This window comes from Carcharhinus amblyrhynchos, chromosome 14 (genome assembly GCF_965287045.1).
Source record: "Carcharhinus amblyrhynchos chromosome 14, sCarAmb.v2.hapA, whole genome shotgun sequence".
Lineage (NCBI taxonomy): Eukaryota > Metazoa > Chordata > Chondrichthyes > Carcharhiniformes > Carcharhinidae > Carcharhinus > Carcharhinus amblyrhynchos.
In genome coordinates, this window is record NC_137337.1 from 45,803,711 (window position 1) to 45,818,440 (window position 14,730).

The 14,730-nt window shown below is 44.2% G+C and overlaps 1 protein-coding gene across 1 annotated transcript; it reads left to right on the forward strand.

The window, feature by feature from the left end:
- Positions 1–321: 321 nt before the first annotated feature.
- On the forward strand, positions 322–5,176 carry LOC145352172 (uncharacterized). The gene is made up of 4 exons (XM_080201904.1): positions 322–2,044; positions 2,610–2,794; positions 3,190–3,206; positions 5,014–5,176. The coding sequence occupies exons 1-4, from the start codon at positions 322–324 to the stop codon at positions 5,174–5,176; spliced, it is 2,088 nt and encodes a 695-aa protein (XP_080058030.1).
- Positions 5,177–14,730: the final 9,554 nt, after the last annotated feature.

A 14,730-nucleotide genomic window follows, 5' to 3' on the forward strand; every position in this document is an offset into this window, starting at 1 on the left:
TCCGAACAGCAGAACGAGGCTGGACTCACTACACCCGAGCAAAGGGGCCCGTACCGGCACCGGACGAGAACATCCTCTCAACCCCGGACAGAAGCAACCCAGCAGAAGACAACTGAACGGACACTTTGGTCAGGGCACGAGAACTCAAAAATGTGGCTTGTACTCTTGCTGGTGTACACTGTAACTTTGGTGGGAGGGGGATGGAAAGGGGACGCGGTAGATAGGTGGTACGCTGAGGAAGGGAAAAATACTGGTCAGCAATACAGTCTTACTGTACAAAAAGCAACCCAGACACAGGTATTAGAGATAGATTTATGCCGGATGGTACCATGTGGGACAGCGGGGGAACTAAATGACCCTAAAAACAGCCTGGCGAGACAAAAGAAATATCAGGGAAAATCGATGGAGCTACTATTTCTGGGGACGGGATTGGGAGAGGATCAAGCTCTTGGGGTACGGGAAAGAATAACATTGGTGCCGAAAGCGATCTACCCGAGAGACTGTGGAATAGATCAGTGCAACCCCCTTTATCTGACCATAAAACAAACCAACTGGGTGGTCAAGAAAAATCTGCACACTGGGCTAGAGGGTCAGGTACTTGGAGTACGGGTTCAGGAGGAGCGGCTGTGCTGTGTAAGAATTACCCTCCAAGAGGCAACAGCCACAAACTCGTCCATACTCCGTGTAACTGCCCTGACTCCTGGAAACTCCGAAAAGGTTAAAGTGATACAGATAAAAGATTTAAGGGAGACCGTAGAGATAGAGACAGGGTTCAGGGAAATTAACGCATGGTTGGAGTGGGTTCGGTATACTGTTCAGAGTCTTGGAAAAGACAACTGTTATGCGTGTGCGGGTAGTAGACCGAGTCCGCAGGTGGTTCCACTCCCTAAACTAAAGGAAGGTGGAATTGAGTGTTTGGTGAAACTGTACCAACACCGAACCGCCTGGGAAGATCCCACATGTCAGTCTCTGGGCTTAACGTTCCCACCGGTCCAGCACAACCGATATTCCCAGGCGCCCTCCTTTTCCGGGGCATCGGGTGTCCATCAAACCTGCATACAGAGGATGGGGAAAGAGTGGGATCAGAACGTTGGGAGCCTGACTCTGTGTCAGCAGGTCATCCAAGTAAACACTACTAAGGATGGTGGAAATTATTCCCAGATACAGGTCCCCCGGGCCGACCTTTGGTGGTACTGCGGGGGTGCAGAACTACGAGCCACCTTACCCCGGAAATGGACTGGGACGTGTGCCATAGTACAACTAGCCATACCATTCACCCTAGCCTTTGAACGAAAGGGAACAAAGGTTACTCCCCGGACAACCCGGAAGCGCCGCAATATCCCCACTTCGTTTGATGACAGGATTTACCTGGATTCCATCGGGGTACCCAGAGGGGTCCCGGATGAATATAAAGCCAGGAATCAAATAGCGGCAGGGTTCGAATCTCTGTTCTGGTGGGTCACTATCAACAAAAATGTAGATTGGATAAACTACATATATTATAACCAACAGAGGTTCATAAACTATACCCGGGATGCTATAAAAGGGATAACGGAACAGTTAGATGCTACGTCCCGAATGGCTTGGGAGAACCGACTAGCTCTGGATATGATTCTGGCCGAGAAAGGGGGAGTCTGTGTTATGATCGGGACTCAATGCTGTACTTTCATCCCCAACAATACCGCTCCCGACGGATCAATCACCCGGGCTCTGAGGGGCTTGACAACTCTAGCCGACGAGTTGGCAGAGCATTCGGGGGCAAACACCGACTGGACCGGGTGGCTGGACGAATGGTTCGGGAGATGGAAAGGGGTGGTAGTATCAATGTTAGTATCCTTCGTGGTGGTATCAGGGATCCTGGCGGCCTTAGGATGCTGCGTTATTCCCTGCATTCGGGGATTAACGCAGAGACTGATAGAAACGGCTCTTATGAAACGGGATGTCACTGATGGAAGGGTGGTGGGAATCCACTTGGAAAGGGAGGAAAGAGAGACCCTCCTAGATAGGTCTCCCGATGATGAAGATTGGGACGAGCAAGTGGATAGTATGTTAGCCAAACTGGAACAACCTACTCGTGCATATCTGAACTAAAAAAAAAAATATAAATAAAAAATTACAGACAGTAAAAAGAAAAGGGGGGATTGTGAGAAGTAATGTAATTTTTAAGGCTGCAAGAGCTAACAGTAACGAGTTCAGCAACATACAGAAAGGGGGAGGCACATGACAGACAGTTGACTGAGTTGCACGGGACAGTGATGAGATTAAGCGCAGAATGGGAGATTGAGAGAGTGTTAATTGAAGGAATGACACAGTACAAGCCATTTACAGTGTTTAAAGCCAGATAAGGGGGAATAACACAATACAAGCCATTACAGTGTTTAAAGTTAACAAGGTTAACAGCCAAATAAGGGGGAATAACACAATGCAAGCCATTACAGTGATTAAAGTTAACAAGGTTAACTGCCAAATAAGGGGGAATAACACAATACGAGCCATCACAATGTGTAAAAAAAAAAGTATAAAATGTGCTGTAAATCTATGTAAGGTGTGCGCACCAGCCCACCCGATCTTGCAAGATTGTATTGTATAATAAACTGTGATCGAACGAGACAGCCCGTGGTCGTCTAAGTCTACAATCGGGATCGGGAGAAAAGGGGAATATATCGGGAGGGCTACCGGCTGGGGAATTTGCCCCTGGCGCTCCGAACTCGACTGGTGGAAACCTAACGGTGTCAACGAAACCAAGAGTTGTCTGGTGGCTGCCACGCTAGCGGGTATCTGGCGGAAACGGCCGGTAACGAAACTAACACTGTTAACTAGTGTTACTGCTGCAGTCTATGGCACTAAAGTAATTGGAAGCACACCAACACTACTCTGTACATTGATTCCACTGGGGTAGGCACAGATTGTGGTGCACTATTTCTGCTGCTACTGTTGACTATTAAATTCTTGTTCGTCATCCCAGCAGTGAAAATGGGGCTGAATAGATACACTCCATTGTTGTCAGTCCTGAACTAACTTGGTCACTTCAGGCAGCTGTATTTTTTTCAGTTGCAAGTCACGACTGGCATTGTTCACCTAGCATTTTCTTGGCCTGTCTCAGCTTCTTGTTCCTTGTGCCTCTGTGAGAAGCACTATGAAAAAAGTCATTTCAGCTCATGAAATAGTCACAGTTGTCTTTCTTGGCAGTATTACCCACCACTGAGGTGAGCGAGTCAATACGGATTTTTAAAAAAGTGCAGTAAATTAATTTGATTTGTGGAGGGGAAGTTCTCTGGCATTCATTAAAAAAGAATTAACTGGGCTTCCAATATATCAGAGAGGAATTCCACACAAATGCATTGAAGAACCATTCAGGAGTATGCCCTGGTGCAAATTCAATGCTAAAGAAGCTAACAATAAATAACCAGAGTAATTTTCTGGACAGAAAAGATGGAGCAAAACATGTCCCTACTGAGACGGAGTAGAAATAGATAAAGAGATGAACTATGAATTTCTCAGGCTGGTATAATGGGAAAAGAAGTTATAGAAATTAGGATTCTTAAAAGTGAGGGAACATCAAAAACACTTGATAACAGAAGGGGGTTTGGGGATTGAGCAATTCGGTCAATTATTTTTTCCTGATTCAATTTGCAGGACACGTTTGGTTAGATTAATTTTGAAGAAAATGCTGACTTTCATTCAGGAGTCAACTGATAGCAGGGAAGAAAGAAGTCTGTCAGGATTGTGCAGGCATCAAAGCAAGAAAGTTATAAAAATATTGAGACAATGCCAGTTGGATATAACACGTAAAATAGAAAAAAATGAATAAAAGACTATCAGACATTAAAGTGTCCAAAAGAGAGAGAGATTTGGCTGTGAACAAAGCCTACTCTATCTAATATGCATTTTCTGAAGTAGAGAAAATAGATGCTCATTTATTCTCAACAGCTGACCAAGATTGTTTAATGAACTGAAAACTGACTTGTGATAAGAGTACTCTTCGGGATAATAAAGAAAATCTCTCAAAAAGGGAATTGTCAAAAGTGCATTAATAATGAGCAGCTTGAAAACTTCAGTCTCAGAAAAAGTGAAGAATAAAAGAATTGGTCAGCCCAGATGAGAAGTAAGCCTGTGAGAAAGGTCAGATTAAGCAATCTTGGGGCTACTCCACACCCCATCAATGAGAAGTGTCAGTGTTTGGACTGTTCGTGAGCGACACTCCCTCTGGATCAGCCTTTGAAAGTAAGAGCACTTAGCAGACTGATAAGCACAGACAGGAAGAAAGAGAGATTGATGCTGAGCCGCATGCTTGATTCTTAAATGCTGTCCCAAGTGGGCTAACAAGTTGCTTCGAGCCGCTGTGGATCGCAGTAGTTCGAGGAGTTCTATCTCCTTATCAGTGCAACCAGGGATGGGTAATGAATGCTGGCTTTGTCAGCAACACCCACATGCAGAAAATGAATTACATTTTCAAATATTGTCAAGAGAGAATTTTGTTCCAAAGGTGCTGCAACAGATTACTTTCTCAACTTGTTTAATTTGTGCCATTTTATTCAATTCTCCCTTCTGCAGTCTTTCATTATTCTCGTAAACTATATGCATCCCAGCAAATGTGTGCCAGGAGACTGCACTCAATGTGACACCATTGATAGCAAGGTATAACTAATAATACAAACCATACTCTGAAATTTGCATAGAGACATCTATGATTACCAACAGGAAGTTTCATAAATGAGATGTCCAAAAATCATGCCCCGTTTTCAAGGCTTGTATGATTAATGTTGCAATATTTCACTGCTACACACATCCTGGCTCTAGTTGAGTATCATACTGAATCCTTTCTGAACCACATCAGGTCTTCTCATCTTTGCTGAATCTTATGATAAATGCATTTGGAAAACTGAAATGACTTTTTTAGAAAAAAATATGTTCTCTTTGTGATATCCTGCAGTGACTATTCCGTATAGTGATTGTGGTGAATTGCAGTGTAAAGACCTACCTCCTGCCTGGAAAATTTGTTTGTTCCTGTAGCCAGCAACATCAGCTGTACCTGGATAGTTTTCAGTTAAACCTCAGTGAAATAACAACCGATCCATCATTGCAAGTTGCCATCATCATCATCATCATATTCACTGGCTCAGATTTTCCTGTCAAAATAATGACCAGGCTAATGGGGCTGTTATCTGATGTGTGAATGATAGGGAAACTTCAGGTGGGGGCAGACACGCCACCAAGCTCAAGAGTCCATAAATTGCTGTACATGATGTGATGCCCCACGATTGGAGCTGTAAAAACGGTATGGCTGTCAGTGACAGAGTGGTGAAAGTGTACAAGGAGGTTGGAACTTGAGCAGCAACAAAGACCTCGCAGGGTCTTGGACTGGGGGTGTTTATAAATATAGGGAGGGCTAGGCCATGGAGAAATTAGAAACAAGGGGAGCAGTGCAGCTACAGGGGCTTCAGAACCATCCAATCTCAAGATAACAATGCCATGAATGGTTGTTTCAGCAGATTGGTTGAGGGAGGTTGAGGGAGTTGGTGAAAATATAGAGGTGAAAATAGGCCATCTTGTTAATGCAATAATTATCTAGTTGGATGCTCAGTTTTGGAGTCAAACACAACACCAAGGTTGCCAAAAGGCAGCATGGTGGCACAGCATAGTGATTAACACTTTTGCCTCAGACAGCCAGGGACCTGGGTTCAATTCCAGCCTTGGGTAACTGTGGAGTTTGCAGCTTCTCCCCATGTCTGCATGGGTTTCCTCCGGTTTCCTCCCAGAGTCCAAAGATGTGCAGGTTAGGTGGACTGGCCGTGCTAAATTGCCCCTTAGTGTCCCAAGATGTTTAGGTTAGGGGGATTAGCAGGGTAAATATATGGGATTAGAAGGATAGGGCTTTGAGTAAATGCTCTGCCAGAGAGTCAGTGCAGACTTGAAGGGTCGAATGACCTCCTTTTGCACGGTAGGGATTCTATGATTCTATTCTAACAATTTGGACCGGGCTGCAGGGTGCAATGGAGTTGGTGGTGAGTGAGCGGAACTTGTGGTTGGAACTAAAGATAATGGCTGCATCTTCTGGTATTTGCAGTCAAGGATCACTCTCTCTGTGGCACTGTGTGCTCTTCTGTCTTCAGCTTTCCATCAGTGATAGACACTCAGGTGTGAGGGGACTGATCTAAGTGTGCATGCCTTTGCCTTTGGTGGATTTTCATTGCCTGCCTCTCAGTGGAACGATTTTGAACTCCTCTCTACAGCAGCAAAAGCAGAACTCCACCCCGCACCCCAGACTCAGCAGCAACGCACACTGTCAGCAGATTTTTATACTACCCCTAACCACCACCACCCCCACTCTCCCTGCTTACCAGCTCCTCCCACCCTTGTGCCCACCCTATTGTCACCTCCAGGCCTATTATTGGTCTCTCAATCAGCACACTTCTTGCTGGCTATCTCTTAATTAGCCAACCGTTATATGATGGCTGCAGGGTTGTTGACTGGGTACGAACTGAAATGACGTTTGCTTCTGCTTCTTCCCATGGTGCCCGCTCGCCACACAATAATTTCTGTCCTGATTGTAATCCGATGGTAGTGTGGTGTGCCTTTATTCCTAAATCAGCAGGTTGTGGATGTGGATAACCATTCTGGGCTGATACTTACATGTCGAAGATGACAATGATCTATCGTCAGAGGCCTTCTGGATGATGTGCTAGACCTGGTTCAGGTTAAAATAAAAGATTCCATGGCACCCCCATGTGAAGACCTGGCCAACATTCTTCCCTCAACTGCTAGCCCCAAATAAATTCCCAATAGCAAAAAAAAAGTAAACATTTGAAAATAAGGATACATGTTCGAAATGGTCATCTATACCTTAAAATGGAACACCAGTTCTGACCAATGCTTTTATTATCCAGTTTTTAGTGATTTTTTCATTCTGAATTATCTGCTCACACATCTCATTTCCAGCTTGTGCAGTGTTACTATATTCAAACTAATTGCCACATTAATGCTAATGTACATGTTCTTGGCATCTGGCGTCAATTTTTATCTCCACACTCAGTACGTGGAAGACATGTAACTGATCTTCTTAGATTTGTAGAATGCTGTGAGGCATGGCCAAGTAATGTCCAAAGATGAAATGATCAAGGGCAAACTTGTAGTGGGAATACTAGACGAAGGCTCTATGTTGACATTTCATTGCAAACCTGATGGTAGAGGCAACAGAGGTGCTGATCAGTCAGAAAGGATTAAATGTCATTGCTTAAAGAAGGTGTCCTGCCGGCACCGCAGGCAGCAGCATCCATCGATGCAGCCAGCCACGCAGGCAGAAATGTGTACAATGTTAATCCGAAGAGAAATTTTAATGTGCCTGCCAATTGCAATTGATGGGAATGGCTGCAACACAGCAAGGAGAAATGCCCAGTTATCAGATCCAACAGATGCAAATGGAGGAAAAAACATGCACATTTCCCAAATAAATGTGTCTATAACCAAAGGATATGTCCTTCAAAAAGGAAATGTTACACAATTCAGTAAACAACTACAATAAAGAGGCACAGTGTCCAAACCAGCTACATTTCACTTTATTGCAACGTCAAATTGAGGAATCGGCAAGTAATTCAGACAAATGAAGTCAACCAGGGTGTCAAATCCAAAAGACATAGCCAGATACTTGAATAATTACATTAAAAATGATTGTCTGCCAATTCTGTACAGAAGGTGACATCATTAATGCAAATGTTGGAATATTGTACAACATTTTTTCTCATTATCATGAATTATACATTGATTTGGAAGCCTTGGAATTAAAAGCACAGGATCCATCTCCAAGGTCATATCAAAAAGGTTTTCTAGCTCTTTAAATCTATCTATTATTATGGAGTGTCTTCCAATTGAATTTCTAACTTGCATACTTTGATCTACGTTGAACGCAATCCAAAAAAAATGGGACCCTTATCTTACATATACTGGGGCAAGTGTTCCCATTCCACGGGAATCAGAGCAGAGAGGAGCGGACAATGAAAGATCTATTGACCTCAGGCAGGATTTTTGGGTTTCAGGGCAAACATGGCTGGAAAATCCCATCCACAGGTTCCAAAGTGTCAGATTTACTTCTACAAGGCTTTCTGTAGAACATGCAGTCCCCAACACAGTATGCATGATTGTTTATGCCCTTTCTCCCTCTTTCTGTAATTTTGTTCTTTTTTTCTCCATCAAAGAACAAAGAAGGACAAAGAAAATTACAGCACACGAGCAGGCTCTTTGGGCCTCTAAGCTTACACCGAACATGCTGCTCAACTTAACTAAAACCCCTTACCCTTCCAGGGATCACATCCCTCTATTCCCATCCCATTTATGTATTTGTCAAGACATCTCTTAAAAGCGACTACTGTATCTGCTTCCACTACCTCCCCTGGCAGAGAGTTCCAGGCATCCACCACCCTCTGTGTAAAAATTTGCCTCAAATATTTCCTTTATACCTTGCCCCTCACACCTTAAAGCTGTGTCCCCTAGTAATTGACTCTTCCACCCTGGGAAAAAGCTTCTGACTATCTACTGTGTCCATGCCTCTCATTATCTTGTAGACTTCTATCAGGTCACCCCTCAACTTCCATTGTTCCAGTGAGAACCAATCAAGTTTTTCCAACCTCTCCTCATACCAGGCAACATCCTGGTAAATCTTTTCTGTACGGTCTCCAAAGCATCTACATCTTTCTGGTAGTGTGACGACCAGAATTGAATACTATATTCCAAGTGTGGCCTAACTAAGGTTCTATAAAGCTGCAACATGTCTTGCCAATTTTTAAACTCAGTGCCCTGGCCAATGAAGACAAGCATGCCATATGCCTTCATGGCTACCTTCTCCACCTGCATTGCCACTTTCAGTGACCTGAGCACCTGTACACCCAGATCCCTTTGCCTTTCAATACTCTTAAGGGTTCTACCATCCTTTTATTTGTTTATGCTAAATGGGTTGAGTTCAATGAACAAACTGTGTTGGGTTTTTTTTCTGAACGTTGAAATGATTGTGCTTTATTGCACCAATTTTGTGGATATGTTGTCTGCTTCAAGACCAACTAGGAAGATTGAGGGCACCAGCTTTTACGACTGCAGAAAAAACTCAAATAAAGATGTTTACAAAAGGAAAATGATTTTATAGGTAATAACTATAGCTAAGCAGAGGACATTTTGACATGGTACTGAGAGAGAATTTTGGTATAGATGAGTGCAGGGATTTGGGATGGATGATGCACAAAATGCAGGAAAATATGAGCTGGGAAGAGAGCTCTAACTTCTGACCTCTGCATTTAACTGAAACACATCTGGTTGCATGTGTGCAGGTCCCTTGGAAAGGAGTATTGTCAATTGCAATGTTATGCAGACCCACCATGATCTCACTGAATGGTGGAATAGGCTCAAAGAGGTTGTGCTAACTCCAGGATTTGTATGAGGAGTCACTGATTGACCTTCCTATAGGACTCATTGAATATGAGCTCTTTGGTGATTGGTGATTACTTACCAGGTGGAGCTCATAGACCAAGTCCTGTACAAAGCAGGCCCCTGAATGGGCCCATTATTCCACTGTCCCACTTGGGACGTGTCTGTGTTCACCATGGGCTTGTGATTTTAGCTGTACTTTATTTTATGAAATAAAGCACTGTTTCTTTACTGCTAACTCCTGGAGTTATTACAGGGGTGAATGGACAACTCCGATTCCAATTGTAACCCAGGATTAAAGTGCATGGAATGTGAAAAATTTCCAACACATTGACCCTTTATTCTACTGTCATCAAAGCTCTAATTATATTCATTAAAAAGTGTAGCTTGAAGCAATGAACTTTTTACCATGGATGACAATGATCTGACACTCCAGGCACACAAACAAAAACCACCAAGAGCTCAATTCCATGGCTGGAATTTTACTGCCTTGCCTCCTCCAGAATTAGGGCAGGCAAGGTTTGCAGAACGACATTCTCGGCTTAGCTCGGGCAGGAGCTCACTAGACTCGGGCGGGTGAGGCAATAAAATTCCGGCATATATCTCAAATTATTTCTGTTGCATTGTAGGAGCAGAAGTAGGCCATTTGGCCCACCAATTTGCTCTGACTGATCTGATAATCCGAACATGCAGATTCATGCCTTAGCCCTGTATCCCTTGATTCCCTTACTGACTAAAAATCTGTACCAGTGATGGGGAGCAGAAATGTCTGGTACAGTTCAACAACCAAATCTGATTTGGTTGTTGAACTGTGGAAACAGGGATGCTTTAGCATTCAATAGAAATGAAAATAAGTGATTCCCAAACCTGTATCTGTACCAGTGATGGGGAGCAGAAATGTCTGTACCAGTGATGGGAAATAGGATCTGTACCAGTGATGGGGAGCAGCAGGGTCTGTACAAGTGATGGGGAGCAGCAGGGTCTGTACCAGTGATGGGGAGCAGCAAGGTCTGTACCAGTGATGGGGAGCAGCAAGGTCTGTACCAGTGATGGGGAGCAGCAGGGTCTGTACCAGTGATGGGGGAGCAGGGTCTGTACCAGTGATGGGGAGCAGCAGAATCTGTACCAGTGATGGGGAGCAGCAGAGTCTGTACCAGTGATGGGGGAGCAGGGTCTGTACCAGTGATGGGGAGCAGCAGGGTCTGTACCAGTGATGGGGAGCAGCAGGGTCTGTACCAGTGATGGGGAGCAGCAGAGTCTGTACCAGTGATGGGGAGCAGCAGAGTCTGTACCAGTGATGGGGGAGCAGAATCTGTACCAGTGATGGGGAGCAGCAGGGTCTGTACCAGTGATGGGGAGCAGCAGAGTCTGTACCAGTGATGGGGGAGCAGCAGAGTCTGTACCAGTGATGGGGAGCAGCAGGGTCTGTACCAGTGATGGGGAGCAGCAGAGTCTGTACCAGTGATGGGGGAGCAGCAGAGTCTGTACCAGTGATGGGGAGCAGCAGGGTCTGTACCAGTGATGGGGAGCAGCAGAGTCTGTACCAGTGATGGGGAGCAGCAGGTCTATAACAGTGATGGGGCAGCAGTAGGGACTGTACCAGTGATGGGGAGCAGCAGGTCTATAACAGTGATGGGGCAGCAGTAGGGACTGTACCAGTGATGGGGAGCAGCAGGGTCTGTACAAGTGATGGGGGAGCAGCAGAGTCTGTACCAGTGATGGGGAACAGCAGAGTCTGTACCAGTTATGGGGGAGCAGCAAGGTCTGTACAAGTGATGGGGGAGCAGCAGAGTCTGTACCAGTGATAGGGAACAGCAGTCTGTACCAGTTATGGGGGAGCAGGGTCTGTACCAGTGATGGGGGAGCAGCAGAGTCTGTACCAGTGATGGGGAGCAGTAGGGTCTGTACCAGTGATGGGGAACAGCAGTCTGTACCAGTTATGGGGGAGCAGGGTCTGTACCAGTGATGGGGAGCAGCAGGGTCTGTACCAGTGATGGGGAGCAGCAGGGTCTGTACCAGTGATGGGGAGCAGGGTCTATACGATGATGGGGGAGCAGGGTCAGTACCAGTGATGGGAGAGCAGCAGCACAACACTCTAACAGCTGAGCTCTTCTGCCTCCATCAACTGTACCTTCTTGGTGTTCCCATGGAGCTTCATCTTCCTATTTCTTGGAAATAGTACATCCCTCTGCTGCTCACATTGCCCAGCAGTGTCCTGCCAATGCATCCAATGGCTGTGGTAAGAGTGGGAGAGACTCCTGGTCAGCCAGGATGCAGAGTTGAGCTCCTCAAGCGGCAATCTCAGGCTGCAGGCTGGAGACTGGTTCCAGGAAAAATAAGGTATGTATAAGTCTCTAAGTGTGGGCAGAGAATCAGGCGAGAGTTGTTAACATTCTAAGTGAAATGTGTTAAAAATCTCTGGAAAATCATGAAAAATTACAGCACATTAATAGGCGATCTGGCATTTCATTGTGCTGGCCATTTGAAAGAATCCCATATTCTTAGTCCCACCTCGTTGATTTTTGTCTGTAACTTCATACGTTCTTCATTGTCAAATAGCTATTTAACATTTAACGCTTACAATTATTTATGGAAGCAGCTTCCAGGTGGAGAGTAAATTTACTATGTGGTACTATTTTTAATATGTTCAATATCTTTGAACAGTACTCATTTCACATGTAACAATATTCTGTTAAATCAATACTTGAAAAATGTAGAGATGGTGAGTCGTTGTGTTTAGATGAAACTAGTACATTGAAACTTCAGTCAATGAGAGGGATGTCGTGGATTGCTGTGTGTGACCAAATTCTTTACAATTTATTAGCTTTACCTCTTGTTATTTCTCCTTGGGGCTTTTTCATGAAATCTGCTCTTTGAAACCTGTCTACCTATGAATCCCTGAATGCCAAGAGCACTTCAGTGCCCAGCTATTGTAGGAACCTGGGTTCCTTGAACAGTAACAGTTTAGTTTTTCCTTAAGGAATTTATTAAGATAAATGATGTTTTTATGTAGTCTGCCTTGAGTAGGCAGAAGTAATTGTATTGCATTCAGTTTCAATGCATTCCATACCTATTTCCTTTAAGAGGTGTTGCTTTCTTGTGAAAATTATCTATCTTATACTTCATATATTTACATTTTGTATTGTCTTCATCAAATAAAGGATAATGGAAGTCTTCTTCCTACTACCTGCTTCTACTTCCAACCATTGGACTTTCATCCAGCTCAGTATCCCTTCCCTCCCTTCCCCACTTGGTTGGCATTTCCTTCTTCTCCCCATGGTGGCACAGTGGTTAGCACAGCTATCTCCAAGGTGCCAGGGACCCGGGTTTGATTCCTGACTTCGGTCACTGTCTGTGCAGAATCTGCACATCCTCCCTGTGTCTGCGTGGGTTTTGTCCAGGTGCTCCGGTTTCCTCCCACAGTCCAAAAGACGTGCTGCTTAGGTGCATTAGCCATGGTAAATTCTCCCTCAGTGTATTCAAACAGACGTTGGAGTGTGGCAACTGGGGGATTTTCACAGTAACTTCATTGCAGTTTTAATATAGGCCTACTTGTGTCATTAATAATAAACTTTAACTTTAAAACTACATGGCACTATTCCTGCATCTGGTCATCCCCCACACCCCTCCCAAATGCATTACTTAACTCTCAGCACAGCTGCAGGATGAGAACATCCCATCACTGCTGCTGCAATATTGGCCCAATGCAGTCACAGCAGAAGCAGTGCATGTATTAGAACTCCACTTGGACCATTTGGGTGCTGCAAACTGCAGGAAAAATAGGCTCAGCAAAAGCAAAGAGATGAGAAAAGCTATGTGTCAATTCTCAATGATGGATACTTGCTTGGAAGGGTAGAACACAATGGCAAAAGAAAAAATTGAGAATGTGCAAGTAATTGAAAAACAAAATGTATGAAAAATGTTAACAGCATATAATCAAGCACATACATACACAATTATATAGTGTATGTCAGAAATAACCACTTTAAATGAACAAATATACATGTTGTGCACAGTGCATGATTCACTCTCCAAATGTTTGTATTATGGTAGTCTTCTCTGTAAGGTAAATAATATAAACTGTTTATGGTCTCATGAAGCGGCCTAGAATTGTGTATGGTTCAACAATATAACATATAACAAATATATATAGCACAAGTCCTAACTAGGTATTATCTTCATGTTGCCTTTCACCAGACCCACTCCTACACTCTACTGCTCCCATGTTACTTTCAATATCATAATGTGAATAGTACTGTTTTCCTAACCCTACATTAACCCTGACAGTTCCAAATATCCAAATACCCCACTCCCCCCAAGTCACCCAAATGTATTTAAAATTATAGTAACTGTCAGCTGTCCTCCCCCCAAGTCTCTGATTGTACAGATTCAGGTTGTCTGAAAGCTTTACAACTTTTCCAGATCTACTTCTTTTCAAGTTTGGAGGAGTGGGAGTCCCAACTGCTTTGGACTGACATTGGTGAAGTTGTGCTATTGTGTATTGCTCGTGTGGAGCATGGTGGCACAATGGTTAGCACCGCTGTCTCACAGTGCCAGGGATCTGGGATCAATCCTGGCCTCCGATCACTGTCTGTGTGAAGTTTGTATGTTCTCCCCATGTCTGCATGGGTTTCCTCCGAGTGCTCTGATTTCCTCCCACAGTCCAAAGATATGTGTGTTAGGTTAACTGGCCTTGCTAAATTCTCCCTTAATGTCAGGAAAACTAGGAGGGTAAATAAGTGGGGTTACAGGTATAGGGGCTGGGTGGGATTGTTGTTGGTGCAGACTTGATGGGCTGAATGGTATCCTTCTGCATTGTAGGCATTCTATGATTCTATAATACTTTATGTCAACATCTGATTTGCTTCTCATGCCCCTTAGTGTTGTATTTCTCCTGGTTGACTATCTATCTTCCTTGGTCAGATACCATGGGCTTATCCTTCTTCTTCCAGAGGGAATGTTCACTCCGTTCATTCATTTAGTGGACTTTGGTTTTCTTTCTTCGTGGAGTCTGCCATATTCTTCCTGAAAGTTGAAGGTTTACCTCCCTTATATCTGCATGTTCCTTATTGTTGAACTCAGCCTGTTGTTTGGTTTCTAATGCTGCCTTCTGTTTCTTCATATGCACTCGTGCCTCACTGAGTTTTGTCTTGGTGGTTGCTTCTCTCCTGCTGTCCTGTTGTGTGTGTGAGCTTGAAGCTCCAGCCTTGTTGTAGTTTTCTTGATTCTGTGACAGCAATTGTTTGACTCAATTTCAGCTTCAACCATCTGCTGCTGTTTCGTATCCTTTGTAGCTTCTGTTTTAAGTATGTTGTCGCT